Below are 16,582 nucleotides of genomic sequence, written 5' to 3'. Positions count from 1 at the left end.
CCAACACTGGACAATAGAAGATGGAAGAACGTTGCTGGTCTGATGAGTCTCCATTTCAGCTCCACATTTAGATGCTAGACTCAGAATTCGGTGGAAACGTCATGAAAACATGGGTCCATCCTGCCTTGTATCAGTGCTATGAGCTGCTGGTGGTGTAATGGTGGGGGGAATATTTTCTTGGCCCACTTTGGGCCTCTTACTAACATGGCAGGGTTTAACCACCTCAGCCTACCAGAGTGTTGTTGTCCATGTCTATCCCTTTATGACCACAGTGTTAAATCTATAACACCAAGAATGAAGGCAGTCCTGAAGGGAACAGGAGATCCAACCTGGTGGCCGGAGAGTGTTTGTTGTCACATCAGAACAGATTTTAACCGATAATCTTCTGTACAGCCTCCTCTGCTGCAGAGCTGTTGATGATCATCTTAGAGGGAAAAACTACCCTCAAAGTTCAGGTTGATCATGAGCGGGATGTGTGCCCCGTTCTTCCCCCACTCATTATGGGCTATCTATTATCTATCAAGGTTGATTTTTGCTGCTCAGGTTTGACCCAGATGTGCCCGCCGCCCTGTGTTTTGTGTCAGACTTTATCTATATGTTCCTGTTCCATTTCAAGGTTGAAATTCAGACTAAACCAGGATGTGTTGTGTAAATGTTATGCAACTCTTCCCTCCATTCACATGCTGATAACAAGAAAGAGGCACTGAGAGGTTTATGATCTAGATTTGTTGCAATGAAAGATCAGGCCAAGGTCAAGATAGGAATTAATGTAAGAGAGAGGAAAATTGAGAAAGAGGGAAGCATGTTGCACAACATCCTAAGAAATCCTGAACAACAGGTCATCTTTTCTGTCTGATGCTCCTCTTATTTGCTTTATCATCTTTAAACATTTGATGCTTTACATAATAAATTAAATCCTGGGAGCAACATTAATTGCATCTTCATGGTGGCAGGAGCAGTTTAACAAGCTGGACATATTATTACGGAGCGAAAGCTGACAGATAGCTGAAAAGTGCAGCATTAGCACAGGGATGGCGTTATGCTCGGTTCCGGCTGGTCAGCGTTAGTCTGTTCACTCAGTTTTTTTCCCACAGTGAAACTTTATGTGACAGAATCAGAAAACTCACATAAGCTTCTCACCAACTAAAACCTTTCTTTCTCTATGTTTTTACACGAATGTAAGGACTTTAAACTGTTTCCCCAAACTTATAAAATTCAGATTTTTATTTGAAAAACATCATAAGGCACAAACATTTTGAAACTAGAGAGACCTGATGGAGGAAAATAGTGATAATGATTAAAATAAATAAATAAACAAACCTGACCCAAAACAGAAATAAAATTCTATATCTTCTAATTTTTTTTTTCCTGTTTTATAATATTTTCTTATCACCATTTACAGAATCATTGCCTAACTGCAGAACATCAATTACTTCACTAGAGGGCAGAAGAGATAAACACTTATATAGAAAAGGATTTTAAGAAACATCTTTGATCGTGTTGGTGTTGCAGAAACTCAGGAAGTCATCTCTCAAACAGACATACTTCCAGTTTTGTACTTGACAACAGAAAACATTAAGATTTTGTTTTTGTTGTTCAAATCATTTATTTATAGTCAGAATTTCATAAACCTATAACAAAACTCCAAAAGTATTTCCTGTAAATATGCTGAACAACAAAACAAATTAGTGGTGTATATTTAAAGTCCGAGTTGAACAAACTCCTAACCCCTATAACCTCTGGCCATTTCAGAAAAAAACAAACAGTAAATGAAGAATCGCTCAACTAAAATAAAGTTAATATTCAAGTTCTTTGTGTCTAAGAACATTTAGGGACCTCAGAGAAAGCATAGCCAATGTCACAAACAGTGAATCTGTTACCATGTTTAAGTAAACACTATTAAAAAAACTAAAAGAAAGGTTAAAGTTGTCTCCTTGTCTGCTTCTTCCTCCTCCACACAGATACCACTGACCACTTTTAGCAACTAAATCATTTCTAAACATCGATTTTTGCACTAAAATATAGTTTCATTTTCGATTTGTGAACATTGGGGTCTAAACCTTGAGCAATAGTTGAAAAAAAACACCTGTTTTTTTTTCTTTTGTCCTGTTTTTTATTTTTGTTTTGGTTTTTATTTGCTCTATAGTCGTTTTTCAGCCCTTATAAGGACCCATCGTACTTTAAAGGTTAAAGACCTGAACTGATTACAGCACAAAGTTTGAGCCACATGCTTTAGTTATGTTCTTCTCAATTACATTTTTAATAAAAATTTGGATAAGAAATTACATTTTGTAAGTAATTTGAGCCTTGTTCAAAGTATTTTTGCCAAGCTTTTAGGGTGACAGAGAGCCAATAGGAAAGCTGCACATTTTCTAACTTTAATGCAAAAAAGAATGATTTACACCTTTCACAGAACTCTTCCAAATACTTCATTCACATTAAATAGTACATCTATTATCCTTCTTTATCTTTTAAACTGTTGAATAAATTTAAGTTTGTTTGCAAAAGAAAGGGTTGTGAGGGAGCAACTGGCAGGGTAACAAAATCAGCCTTTATGTTTCCCTGTGTGTCTTCTTCTTCTTTTGTAAGCTGACCTTTTCTCAGTAAGAGAAATCCACTCATGCAGCCAATAATTAGCAAAAGAAAAAAAAAAAAATTATACCTGCAGGCTGTGGGCTGCAGAAAACAGAGGGGAATGGGGTATTACTAAGTATTTCCAAAGGAGGGTCCTGGTTGATGTTGTAGTTTAAGAGGTGACCCATAGGGGGTTGAGCATGCAGGGCAGGCTCTGCACTTGTTTCAGTTCAACCTCAAGTCTTACCAAAAAAAAAAAACAAAAGTGCAAAAACTAAACAGATCAGATTCCAACCCCAATATAAAACATAATAAAGGAATGTATTAAAACAGTCTTAAGACAAAAAGTTTTATTTGTTTTGATTCAAGTGGCAAGTAGTTCCTCAATTAGACCAATTAATCCAAATCAAACCAGCCAATCAGTCAAAGCAATAAATCTTTTTATTCTTTAAATCTTTAAATGTATTTATTTGATTTGCAGAAACTATTCTCTCTCCAGCAGCAGCAGTAGCAGCAGCACTTCGTGGTGTTTGACGAGAATGTAAGCTAGGTGGCCGCACGAACACATTTATCACGCCGAGGCTGTGCCAGACGCACATGGGCTCCGTCCTGCGTTCCCGGGGATCTTCAGCAGCCGCAGCCGCGCGGAGGACGCTCGCAGCCCGGTCAGGAGCAGCGCTCAGCCCGCCTGGACTCTTCCGCTGACGGGAACACACGCCAAAACAGCACATTTTCGGAAGTGTTTTTTTTTTTTTCCTCCTCCTTCTCCGAGAGTGAGCGTGTTATTTATTTATATCGTGTGTGAGCCTGCCAGTCAGCCGCGGCGGACGAACTGCGTGTCAGCGCGTGGAGGTCGGACTTGTTCGGCTTGGAGGGGGGGAAACACGCAAAAAAAAAAAAAAAAAAAAAACTCCAGTTCTGTTCAACTGGCCCCATTTTCTCCTTTTATTTCCTGTCAGTTTTTCTTCTTTTTTTCGTGTGAATTATTTCCTGCTGCCAAAAAAAATAAAAAAAATAAAAAGCAGCAACCCGGGACTTGAGCCTTCAGCTCCGAGGATGAAAGCAAACTAAGATTTGCGCTCAAGGCTTTGAGGTTTTTCTTTTTCTCTTTTTTTTTCTTCTTACTGGATTTATTTCTCTGTGGAGGAAAAGCGACCCGGGAGCGGAGCGGTGCGCAAAGGAAGCAAGAAGAAGAAGAAAAAACAAGCCGAGGTCTTCCACCTCTCTGCTCTCCCTCCCTCTGTCTTTCCATCTATCAATCTGTCCATCTCTCCTCTATCTATCTATCTGTCTCCGTTTTGTTTCCATGTTTGTAGGTCCGTGCGATTTTGCTAAAATGCATCATCAACAGCGGATGGCAGCTTTGGGAACAGACAAGGAACTGAGTGACTTACTGGATTTCAGCGCGGTAAGGACGTTCAACCTTTTTCATCTTTTTTATATTAATATAATGACTACTATCATGTAAGCACAAGCCGTAAACGCGCCCTGAAATGTATTATTTACACATTTTAAAAGCATTCATTCACTTTTTAAACTGTTTTCACCAAAAGTTGTGCTTATATGTAGAGTAACTTGCAGAGAAGTCTGTGCATATTCTTGGTTTTGTGCTGTTTTCATTTCTTTGCTTGTGTATGTGAGTGTGTGTGCAGAGAATTGTGATGCTGCATTAGTAATTTTGTTGTCTTATAGATGCCAAACAGCGATTTGAAAATGTTCCCAACATCCATGGTAGTATATCTCATTTTAAGTCCTTTTTTTCTCCCTTCATGTGTAGATTTGTTGCTTGTTTTCTTGCCCATGATTTTAGGATTTTTAGAAAATGTTTGCTTTTTTTTTTTTGTTGTGTTGTAGTTTTTTTGTTTGTTTTGTTTTTAAGCTGCAGAAGCGCAGCGAAGTGTTGTGTAGAAATTTTTAGATGTGGAAAATGTTTTTTTTTTATATATATATATAAAACTCGCGCTTGAAACATGAGCCCACATGACAGGCAGGCTTGACAGGCAGGCGATGTGTCCCACTTTGTGACCGCAGATTTAATATTCCCAGCAAAAATCCCCCCAAAAACATGACAACGTTTTAAAGTTTATTTATTTATTTATTTGTAAGGAGCAGCTTGTGTTGTGAACTTGACGGACAGGAAATAGGAACCCTGCTCTCGGCCATGTTTTTTTTTTTTTTTCTTCTTTTCTTTTTTTTCTGAACCTCCCCTCCTCTGGGAGCAACTTTTTGTCAGAGGAGGAAGAGGGAGAGAAAAAAAAATTAATACGACCCTAGAATAAAATACAGGAAAAAGGGTTTTACATTAATCTTGTTGTGAAACGTTAAGAGGCTTCCAGATATCAGCTGTTTAAAGGAGGAGTTGATGCTGCGTGAGATGCAAACATCGGAATCTCTTATTTTACCCGCAGCGCTTTGAAATGCGATAAAAACGCCACCAGATCCCAGCCAAGACTGTCCAGGAGTGTTACAGGAATGCTTCAGATACGAAAAGATGCATCTTTAACACAACATGTGAACTACCCAAATCTTTTTTGCAACTATGAAAATCAGAAGAAGCTTTATTAAAACAGCTGAGGCCTCCAAGCACAATTTAAAGGAGATTATAGGAGCGTTGGAAAGTAAATTAATTATTATAACAATGCACCTTGTTCTGTAAGACCCAGTTTAATCGTTACAGATCCAACTCAAAAACCACCTGTGCTACAAGTGAACTTTTTTCTTAATGCAAAGGGTCAAACCAGATGTGTTTGTAGCACAGATGGAAGTTACTTTACATCAAGTCTGAATCGTAAAACAGTCTGCAGTAACTGTAAAGAATGTATTAATGTTTACAGTAAATACAGTAAGATCACAGGTAAAGTTTTACAGGTGTCTCATAAAACTGAATCCAATAAAAATGACTGTTGACTCGAGCGTGCCAGCCACTGTGAGAGAGGGGAAGTATTTATTCTAAAAGGCTTACAATAACATAATTAAGTTAGTAAATCGCCACCACACACATGCAGCCTGCTGATTCTTGCACGATTATTTTACAGCTGTTGTGATGATCTAATATTGCAAGAAAGGTTGAAATAGAATCAGTAAACGCAGAATTTGGAGCCAGAGATAAAACAAATCCCTGCAGGAAAGCTAAAAGTCTGAGCCGGTTTTGGAGAATATCTCTTGGAAAAAAAAAAGTCTTAAGACAAAGGAGGGCAGCAGCAGCTAAAATATGTCTCCTCTCATCATGAGAGCAGGCCGAGCATAGTTCTGTGCGACCATTCGTCTTTGTGCACCCACGAACTGACAACTCTAAGCAGTTAGGTGGGTTTTTATCGATCGAGCAGCTAATAAGCAGAATTAGATTTATCCCCTAAAATATTTTCCTCCTTATTTGTCGCAGCTGTGAAAGACGCACGGCACCGTCAGGCCCAACAGTGGCGTTTGCAGGGTTTGTGCAATTAGAGTGGACATAAAAAGAAACAAAAATAGACACAAGTCTTGTAAATATCTGAACCTGTGAAGCTCAGAGCTTCATGATCACAGCTCTTTCTTTGGATAGAGAACTGCATCATAGAGCTTTTCAGTAGCTTGTAGGAGTCCATGTTGTGTTTCAGTCTGTCTTAATATGAGCTTTATTTTCCAGTGAGTGTGTAGAGCAGATGGCAACTAGTTCTGATGATTATGTCATATGTTTGAGTCAGATATGAAGTAGATATGAACTGATTCATTCCAAAATGAGCCAATCCACATACAGCAAGAGTGACTGAAGACAGAGTGCATGTTTTTAATGACCTTCAGGGACGTGATGCTTTTCAGAGATCTGTGTTGTAGTCTGTTTGATGTCGGGGGTGGGTACTCACCAAAATGGGACCACAGCATCAAGCAAAAAATGAATCGGCTCAGGTAGCTTGACTTGAAATTCAAACGTTAAAACCCTGAAAAGACATTAATATCCTCAGTCATGTAGAGCGTCAGCATCCGAGTCAACATGGTTCCTCAGATGGAGCGAAAACCAAGTTCAGGTGTCTTGTTTTTTTGGTTTCTTTAAAGCCATCAAATAAATTGCGAGCATAGAAAGCTGCACACTGAGCCATATTGATGAGCTGAGCAGGAGTTAAATGAATGGATCCATCAGATCAAGAGAAAGGGGGGTTTGAGCAGCTGGTAGATGAGGGAGCGATCCGGATTTTTCCAAGTCCAGTTCGCTAAACCTTTTAGAGATCAGGTTAACGTCTAGCTTTTACAGTTTGTTATAAGGCGTTATTTTTAGTATGTACTGTGGCTCTGAGCAGCAGACATCTCTAATTCATCAGTTGTGAAGACTTGAAAAGTGGGAATTGTCTTTGGATTTAAGGAGCATCTCATGATTTCCTTTTGCCTGGTTAGATGCAGGACCTTTCCTGAGATGGAAGTCTTGATTTGAACTTGACTTTGGAGCTGCTGGACTTCACCAAAACTGGAGTCCTGACTTTGACATTGGATCTGTTTCACACTGCAGATTTGATGCATGGCTTCTCACACGATGATTTAGATGCAGGCAGAGCGAACGTCTGTCTCTGAGGAAGACGTGACGTCACACGCAACACGCTGTGTTTACATGTGCCGCCTCCTCCACTGCAGAAATGTGACGTTTGTCTCTCTTCAATGACCTGGTTCAGACTGAGGTCAAGTACGTATCTGACCTCATATGAAAGTCACCTGAATCTGATTAGAAAAAGTGGGATTATTGAAGTTCAGACTGTCATAAAAAATCAGATATATGTTAAATGTGAACCAAAAAGTGGGATTTGTGCCACTTTTCCCTGCAGTGTGAATATACCTAAGTCCTGATATTGGACCCGCTCCATGCAGATTCTGGTCCTGGACTTATCTGAAATACCCTGGCCTTGAGGCCCTGCAATGATTCTCTATAACCACAATATTCTTTTTCCTTTCTTTTGCACCACTTTCTTGCTTTGGTTTATATTAACCTCTGTTGTTCCTTAAATGAATTATTATAAACGTTAATCACTAATTTGCCAGTTTTAGACTAAATCTTTTCATAAATCTTTGCACCGTGCACATCTTGAACAACTGAGAACTTTTGGTTCATTTATTAAATTTAAATAAATATAAACAGTAAACAGGCGTTTAGCTCCAACAGTTAGTACCCAGCCCTGTTCATACATACATACCGTTATCCTCCTAAACAAAACATCAGCCATTCAAGAAGCAGTTCCAGTGAGACTAAAATAGTTTTCAGTCAAGTCCTGGCATTTTGGAATGAATCTTTTCATGTTTTACTGCACTGATGTAACAGTAGAGATGTGTCTTAGTGTCTGCAGCATCAGAGCTCTCAGAGGTAATGTCTGCTTTGTTTGTCTTGTAGATGTTTTCCCCTCCTGTTAGTGGAAAGAACGGACCAACCTCCCTGGGGAGTGGACATTTCTCCGGCTCAAGTACGTCAGTTATCCCCTCCCCCTCATTTCTACTTCTTCTTCTTCTTTTCCTTCTACTTCTTGGCTCCCCTCTCAGCCTTTCTCCTCTCCTTCTTGCACCTGCTCAGTGCTGCTTCGCTCGCTGTTCGAACATTTTTTTGTGGGTAACCATGCTCTAAACGTGCAGATGCAGTTTTTCTGGATTGCTTTGACTTAAAAAAATGTTTTTTTTTCTTCCTTCTTTCTCCTGATAAACTCTTTGAATGCTGTTGGTTTCATTCGAACATTCATGTTGCTTGGTGTGATTGTGAAATTTGGATTATATTTTTCTTTTTTTACCTTTTTTGTTTGCTAAATGTCATTAAGACGAGAGGAAATAGAGTATTTGTTTGGGCCTTTTTTTTACTAGGTTTAGATTGGATTTGGATTTATTTGCAAGTTGTGAGGAAAATAAGGCTCTTAAAGGTGATGATGTCATGTTTTTTTTCTTTATTTTCGTGCATCAAGTTGGTTTCTCAGCTGCTGAGGTTCATTCCTGATGGAGACATCCTGTTTTTCTGGCCTGCTGCTCTCATGCTTTCCTGCCTGTGTGAGTGTGTTGTGGAGATCAGTGGTTGTACATAACCGTGCTGCTGCTGTCAAACAAACCCAGTTTTGCTTCGTAGTTGCTTTCACTTTGAAATGTTGTGAATGTTGATATTATTTATTTAGTTTTAATAAGTTTCTTTTGTTTAGAACCGGAGCCTAAGTTTCATCTTCTCAAAAAGTTTATGAAAACTAGTCAAAGATCGGTCTGAATCTGTAGATACTTAAAGAGTTATTGACTAATTCACACAGGGAGTTTTTGAGTTTGTTCCTCACGATTTACTTTCACTTTTGGCTTCTGTCATCATTTGCTGTTGTATTGATTACATCAGCTAATGCAGCATTCAATATTATAATATGATGGCTATAATTATTTCAAGACTTTTTCCAGAAACATGAACAATAAGACTATATTTCAAATGATGGTGTGGCTTTTTAATGATTTTTTTAATGATTGTTTTAGTTCCTTTAGATTCAGAGAAATGAAAGCTTTTAGAAGGCAGTTTGTTTTTTTGAGCCAGAGCAAAATCTCTCTCTGTGTTGTGGTCTAACTCCCTCTGTTCAGTCAGTGTGTTTAAATGATGCTTGAAAGAAAAAACAGACTTTCAAAAACATGTAAATGTGTTAGTCTGGCTGAAATTCACAAAGCTGAAGCTCTCAGAGCTGGACTACCACCCTGATAATGCAGAGGATGAGCTTGTATACAAGCTAGATGTGGCGTTGAGTGGTTCCTGGTTAAAATCCCAGCTGTGTGGAGTTTGTACACTTACCTTCAACTTTACCAGGTCCTCCTTGCTAGTACCAGGTTGGATCCTCCCCTTCAGAGTTGCCTTAATTCTTGATGTCATAGATTGAACAAGGTGTAGGAAACCTTCCTCAGAGGTTTTCTCCATATTGACATGACAGCATCACACAGTTGCTGCAGGTTTGTCAGCTGCATCCATGATGAGAATCTCCCGTTCCACCACATCCCAAAGCTGCTCTACTGGACTGAGATCTGGTGTCTGTGGAGGCCGTTGGAGTCCAGTGAACTCATTGTCATGTTCTAGAAAGAAGGTGGAGATGATCTGAGCTTTGTGACATGGTGCATTATCCTGCTGGAAGTAGCATCAGAAGATGCTCCACTGTGGTCATAAAGGGATGGACATGGTCAGTAACAATACTCAGGTAGGCTGTGGTGGTTAAACCAGGCCACGTTGCTATCCTGTTGCCTTTCCATCATCTCCAACCAGTCTGCCCATTCTCCTCTGACCTCTGACATCATCAAGACATTGTGGTCCAGATGTTGTGTGTGAAAATCCCAACAGATCAGCAGTTTCTGAAATACTCAGACCAACAACCATGCCACGTTCAGTCACTTAAATCCTCTTTCTTCCTCATTCTAATGTGATTGGATGATTAGATATTTGTGTTCAGAAGCAGCAGAAAAAGTGGACTTTATAACTTGGTCAGTGAGTCTTCTTCCTGTGCACGTGTCAGTTTCCTCCAGATCCTCTGACTCTCTAAGATACTAATAGTTATTCTACATCAAATTTCCCAGTTGACTGGCCTGTGTGGGTGTGTGGTTGTTATTTCAGGGCTGTGCTTGTGATGACTGACAGTCCGTCCAGGGCGAATCAGATATGGAAAATGGATAAATGAATAGACTAAAATGGACCTGGGTGCTCTGCACATGCTCCAAAGTTTCATATCTTTATATTTTTTCATTTTTGTACTAGATGGTAATGTATTGTTTGAGCTAACGGTATCAGAGACAGCAGCTCGTGTCAACTCTCAGAATCATGTTTTTTTTATAACTGTATCATCAACAGACCAACTCAAGATCTGGGAAGCTTCAGAACAACACTGCAGCGAGTTCAGCTGTACTTAGACGCACAGCGATCTTCCATAAAGAACATTTTTTCACACAGTTGACACTGTTGTGACGTTGGACTTCATTAACCTCCTGTGGATGTATACTGGGACAATGTTAATGGTCTAAAGAAATGGCCAGGTTAATCTATAAACACAATCATTGTGGCAAACATGCTGCATGTGCATGCATGCTGGTGCACGTGCTGCCTCACTGGACTGTACATGGATAACAAATTTATTACTATAAAAAAGATGAGAAACAGACTTGAAGAAAACCAGAGAAACTTTGCTCAAGAGCTTTACTGGATCTTTCCCAAATGCTTCTTATTTCTTATTTTTAGCTTCTTCTGGGGTCAAAATAACCCAACTTTCCTGTAAATTCCTGTAAACCCTTAACATGCCAAATGTGTAAACACATTTTCTTTTTACCAATAATAAAAAAATATTAGTATTTATTTTAGAAGTTAGTTTATTAAGTTATCAGTCCGTTCCTATCAGTAGTACACTAATCCATCAATAAATACATGTATTCGTTTATTCAACCATTCATCACTCATTGATTCATCCATTTAATATTTAGGTTCTAGAAATAATATTTCATTTAAGCGTATCATCCTTTTCATTTCACATATTCCAGAATGATGCAGGTCTGTGACTGAGATCACTCTAGAAAACACATGGTGGTTGTTGGACCAGATGAAAACTAACTTGCAGACTGAAGTTCATCCTTTAAAGAAGCATTTTGTAACTTTATGACCCTAAAAATGTGTTTCTGACTTGTTTTGATGGCACACTGACATTCATTACATTCCTGGAGCCATCGTTGCCGCTCAACGTCCTGAAAAACCACCCTGCTTATCTTTACAGCAACATTTTGCTTTATGGCACCACATCACATGCCAGCAACTGAATATCAACACAAGGAACGCACACCATGGCTGATTCATCAAAGAAACCCAAAAGGACATTATTGGAGGAAGGGAGGAAGAGAAAAGAAAGGGACAGCACAAGAGATAAACTCGCCATCAGACTGACTTTTACTGACTGGAGAGATCTCAGAGAAGAGACAGGATGCAGATGGATGATGAATTAGTCGTTATTAGAAATTGTTTGTCAGAGTAGTGAGATGCAGGATGGAAACGGGAGACAAACATGAGTAAAGCTGATAATCTTCTAGCATAACAAACTTTCTCTCACAGAATTCATGTGTTCAGAGCAAATGCCTTCTTTCCTGCTGGAGTAGTTGTTCTGCAGCATCAGCTATGAGGATCTGTTGTTACTGTTATTACATTGACCCTGCTGAGCTTTTACACTTCTACTGTATGCCATCAGTCCTGCGAGCTTAACCATGATTAAGACTTTTGGGACTTTGGGAATCATTGTTGAGACCTGTGTTCATTTGTAGGAACCGCTGTATTATTTGCTTTCTGAACCCAAAGCCGGAGCCTCTCCGTGAAAGGGTCCATTTTATAAAGCAGTGTTACTCCTTGGGCTACTTGGAGATGCTCCAGGGGTACATGAGAAAATAAAAAAATATATATCTTTTACATCTTTCTTACTTCACAGATCAAACTTCAGTTTGGATGATGAGATGATCTTTAAGTGTTAATGAATGTGTAGATGAGTAAATATATAAATGTCTAATCATGTAAAATAAATTAAACATGTAAATAAAATAATAAAAGTCAAATAAGTAAATCAATTAAATTAATATGAATAAAAATAAAAAATAAAACAACGATGGATAAAATAATAAAATATGTATACTTGATATTGGATTAGTTATATATAAAATTTTATTTAAAAATATAAATGCATAAATTTTATAAATAAACTTTAAATTAAAAAAAGTATAGACTTTATCCATCCATTCATTTTCTGTCCTGTTTAGTCTAATTCAGGGTTGCAGGGAAGCTGGAGTTTATCCCAGCAATTAGCAGGTGAGAGGCAGGTACACCCGGACAGGTCGCCAGAGAGACAAACAACCACTCATGCTCAGTCCTGGGAAGAATTTAGAGTGACTAACCTAACATGCATGTCTTTGGAAGTACCCGGAAAGAACCCGGGGAGAACATGCAAACTCCACACAGAAAGCCCCCTGATCCCCCCAGGCTGCGGCGCTAACCACCACAGCACACCACAGCCCATTTTATTAGTGATTTTTATTTTATTTTATTAAAATAAAAATATCTAATAAAAAACCTAATAAAATAAATACAAATAAAATATAGAAATGAGTAAAATAACATGTAAATGTGTAACTGAGGGGAAATATAGTTGAAACTGCATTTTATTTTTCTCCAGAAGTGTTATTCATAATGTTTCTTAAAGGAAAGTTAATTAAATGTAAACATCTGGCTTATGTATGGATGATATTGGGAGTTTTCCTCATTTAAAGGTTATTGTGCCATTTTTTTTACTGGTCCGGCCCACTTCAGACCATATTGCACTGGACCCTGAACTAAAACGTAAATTGAACCAATGCTATAAAGGAATCATGTTTGACTTGACAAAGTTTGAAACTGGTCCTCGATCCCTATCTGTAGGACAGAAAGCTTAGGATAGAAAGTTTGAGTCACTCACGAGACCACATTCACAGAGGAAAGCTTAAGGGTAGAAGAGGGCTTGAAATGCATGAGTCCTCCACAAGATTTACTCAAACTATATTGAAAGACCACAGGCACAGAGATACCTTAGTTCATCAAAGAAACTGGCTTGTTGTAACTAAACTGCTTTTGTAGGGGGTTACCAAACATCCACCGCCCTCTGCTCTGGTGTAGAGCTGACTTTGATTTGCATGCAGCCCGGATATAACGCACATGACCAACGGAGGCACATGTGTGAAAAACAGTTGATTTGTCAGGTTGTCGGTCAGCTGATAAAAAATTTACAATAAATCTACAACAAGTTACAAGTTGATTAAAATAACTAAATAACTAAATGCACAAACTGTTACCCTCCTACTCCAGACCTGCTAAATGGAATCTCTCCATGTTGCTTAGTTTCTCTATGATCAGGTTGTGTCGTCGTCCTGCTGTTTTCTCCTCTTTTAAGTCTCTGCATCCATCATGTGTTCAGCAGCATCCGCAGGTTTAGCCTCCATCCACAGGACCAGGTGTATGTATGTATGCTCTGTGCTTAAGGTCGTTTTTGTTGCCTCGGCTCATGTTTTTTGCCTCTAAACGCCTCTCGGAAGCCATTTTGTTTGTTGGCTGGAAAACAGAGAGATGGCGAGGCATTGCTTTGTTTACCGCTTCATTGTGCGGTTGTTCTTTGTGCTTTGTTGTTTCGACGATGCTGTGCATACAAATCGGAGGCAGGATGGTAAATCTTGTGATTTCGGCAGCAACAACAAGGAGGGGGCTTCGTTTTGTGGAAAATTTTTAGCTGCTGTTCGCAAGGTTTGCTGCCTGCATGCCCATCTTCATATGTTGCTTTTATTTTAATACATGGTTGTTTCACACACTCGTCCTTCTACGCAGATCACACTCTGTTTGCCATGCACATGCATCTAAACATCCTCATATACAAGATGACACACACACACATGCTCTGCTCACCCCTGCTGTGGCTTTCTGCAGGCCTCGGCATTTTGATGAGCCTGGTGCTGTTTGTGAATGCAGCTAATTAGAACTCTATAGACCTACACAGCCAGGAGAGCAGCCGCTTCCAAAAGCTGGGACGGGCTTATACGAAACAAGGTCCCTTTAGCTTTACAGCCAGGACTTTGGTTTACATTTCACATCTTCAAGCAGGTGACAGTAGTGGCTTTTTGAAGTTATACTGCAGTTAAAACTTTTGTTTACCTTTGATTTGTTTACATGGATTTTGACAGGACTGTAGATGGACTGAATGCTGCACGGGCGCCGAGAGCAAAAATACTGTTTGAAATAGCTGAAAATTATTCAACCATTCTTTGACTACATCTTCCTCAGCAGGTCTTTGTTGTTAGCTAACACCATCTTGTTAGCACTGTCATGTACATGTGCTGTTGCTTTTCTACCCGGTGTTTAGCAGCCGGGGCTTTCAGCAACGTGTTGCTCTGCCATGGCTTTGGTCTGCAGAGCAACACGGCGTGTTCTCCAGTCCAAACAACTTTTCTACAGCACACCAGACAGTTTCTTTAATGGTTTTTCTTGATGGGACTGTAAACACAGGCTCAACTGATTCCGTCTTACTTAAAAAATTTATGAGTAGCGTGTTTTTTCATGTTTCATGTTATCATGTTTGAGCCAGTGTTTGCACTTAACCTCCAACTATAAACTTACATTGTCTGGTGTCAAAGCTGCTATTGACTGTTCATAGTTGTGGTAAACTGATGGTATGCTAGCTTTACCTTGTAGAGGTTGTATTTGACATCATTTTTATTTATTGAAGGAGTTCAAAGGGTCTTTGTCTCTACATGTTTCTTATATTTGTACATGATTAGCATTGAATATCACAGCTATGCACTCTGACACTTTACTTCTGTTCTTTTTTTTCCCTGGTAGTTATAGACACTAAGAAAAGTCTATAAAAAAAGGGCCAAATCTACCGTAAAAATGTAAAGGAATTTCCTATTATACCTTTTCACAGTAGTTTTACCTGGCAACACAAAGTTCTTTTCAAACCTAAACATTTTAGGAGTCCTGTGTTCTGGAAAAAGCACCAGACTGCTAAAAACAGAAGGATGTGTGTGTTTCACCGGGAGTTAAAATAATGCTGGATAAGAACTTAATAACCGATCTTAAATAAACTAAACTCAATCACTTGTTACCAGTTCAAGTAAATATTTTAATTTAGTTGAAATTTTCTCTGTTCTGTATCACTCCGTGAATGTAACAGGGTGTATACTGTGGAAGTGTAGATGTTTAGATTAACAGAAGTTAACAGAAGTGTTCGTACAATTAAGGGTAAAGTGCCCTGATAATTGTCTCTCATCGAGTTTTCTTATAAATTCATGTCACCTTGTGGTGGTAGTAACACATGGCTACCAGGTGCTGGTTAAATAAAAAAAAAACAGCTGTATATCAAGATGATTGTTGCATAAATTGCTCAGTTTTTTGCAATTAAATGCCTTTTCAAAAAATCAAAAATCTTTACCTTATTCTAATCTTTCTTTCACATGTTTGCACAATTTCCTGAAGTCTTAGAAGAATGTCTGTGACAGACTTTGTTCAAAGTATCACACAAATGCAGTGCAATGGTTCTTTGTCAGCCATGTCTGTGCACCTTGTCTGCACAGTGGCCAGTTTTAGGGGGTGGATGAGCTGCCTGTCTAAATGTCATCCCTTCAAAACAAATTTGGGACCTAAATTGTAAGTTGTCACCCTTAAAGCAGGTTGTACAGTGCAAGAAAGCATCCAGTAAAAAGCCTCACGTCAGCACTCCTAGCAAGCCAGATTACCAAACCAGACACTGATGGAAAAATACTTGACTAGTGAGTTTCCTGCACTGTAATCACAAACAGTCATTTTTTAGACACAGTTGAATACATTTGGCCCAGTTTGTGATACACTCCACATCAGAGTTTTGACTTCTTCCTTCCAGGTTATAGTGAATGTGATGTGAGGAGATGAGATGAGGAGGCTGGATGTCTGAACAGGAGGCAGCAAATCTGAACCGCTCAATAAATCACATATTTACAGAACTCAGCTGCCCCAAAGAAACCAGGGTTGTGTTTTCTCTAAGATTTTGAATTGGCAGTGACTTCAGACACCTAAATAAATGCTCTCTAGCACAACAGATCACAATTTAAATAAATCCATGGCACTTTACCTTTGATGTGCAATGATGAAGTAGCTAAACTTCCACCTGGTTATGTCTATTTTTAAATTGCCATTAAAGGAAAGAAATCTAAGTTGCTCCATAGCAAATATCCAAAAATATGCAATTTAAAGGTGCTTGGAGGCTGATGGTTTGGAAAAACAGCAGCATATGAAGGCATCAGTTCTGTACAAAGCAATAAAGATTGTTTAACCTTTCACAAATCAAATCCATATTCCCATCACTCTGTCCGAGCCATTTCTGCTCAGATGTAATTCCCTTGTTCCATTCTCATCTACTACAAAGGTTGCTATATGTTTAACTGGAAAATCAGCGTCATCATAACCAACTGCTTGATCTGGCCTAATATTTATGCAACAAAATTTTCAGATTTTCTGCACATATGCTAAATATAAAGCTTTGTA

The 16,582-nt window shown here is 38.9% G+C and overlaps 1 protein-coding gene across 4 annotated transcripts in view; it reads left to right on the top strand.

Annotated features, from left to right (window-relative positions):
• Nucleotides 1-3,073: 3,073 nt before the first annotated feature.
• The window catches only part of LOC121629940 (transcription factor 4-like), a 261,687-nt gene continuing 248,178 nt past the window's right edge, over nucleotides 3,074-16,582 (top strand). For 2 of the 4 annotated variants that reach the window (XM_041969877.1, XM_041969881.1), the window contains exons 1-3: nucleotides 3,074-3,982; nucleotides 4,267-4,305; nucleotides 7,925-7,994. In XM_041969877.1, coding sequence (XP_041825811.1) covers nucleotides 3,881-3,982; nucleotides 4,267-4,305; nucleotides 7,925-7,994 — 211 coding nt within the window. In that variant the 5' untranslated portion in view covers nucleotides 3,074-3,880. The remainder of the gene's footprint in view (nucleotides 3,983-4,266; nucleotides 4,306-7,924; nucleotides 7,995-16,582) is intronic. The other 2 variants (XM_041969878.1, XM_041969880.1) reach the window with 2 other exon arrangements.

The sequence above is a fragment of the Melanotaenia boesemani genome, chromosome 19 (assembly GCF_017639745.1).
Source record: "Melanotaenia boesemani isolate fMelBoe1 chromosome 19, fMelBoe1.pri, whole genome shotgun sequence".
Taxonomy (NCBI): Eukaryota; Metazoa; Chordata; class Actinopteri; order Atheriniformes; family Melanotaeniidae; genus Melanotaenia; species Melanotaenia boesemani.
Note: the sequence above shows the minus strand (reverse complement) of the source record. Positions and strands in the feature narration are given on the sequence as shown.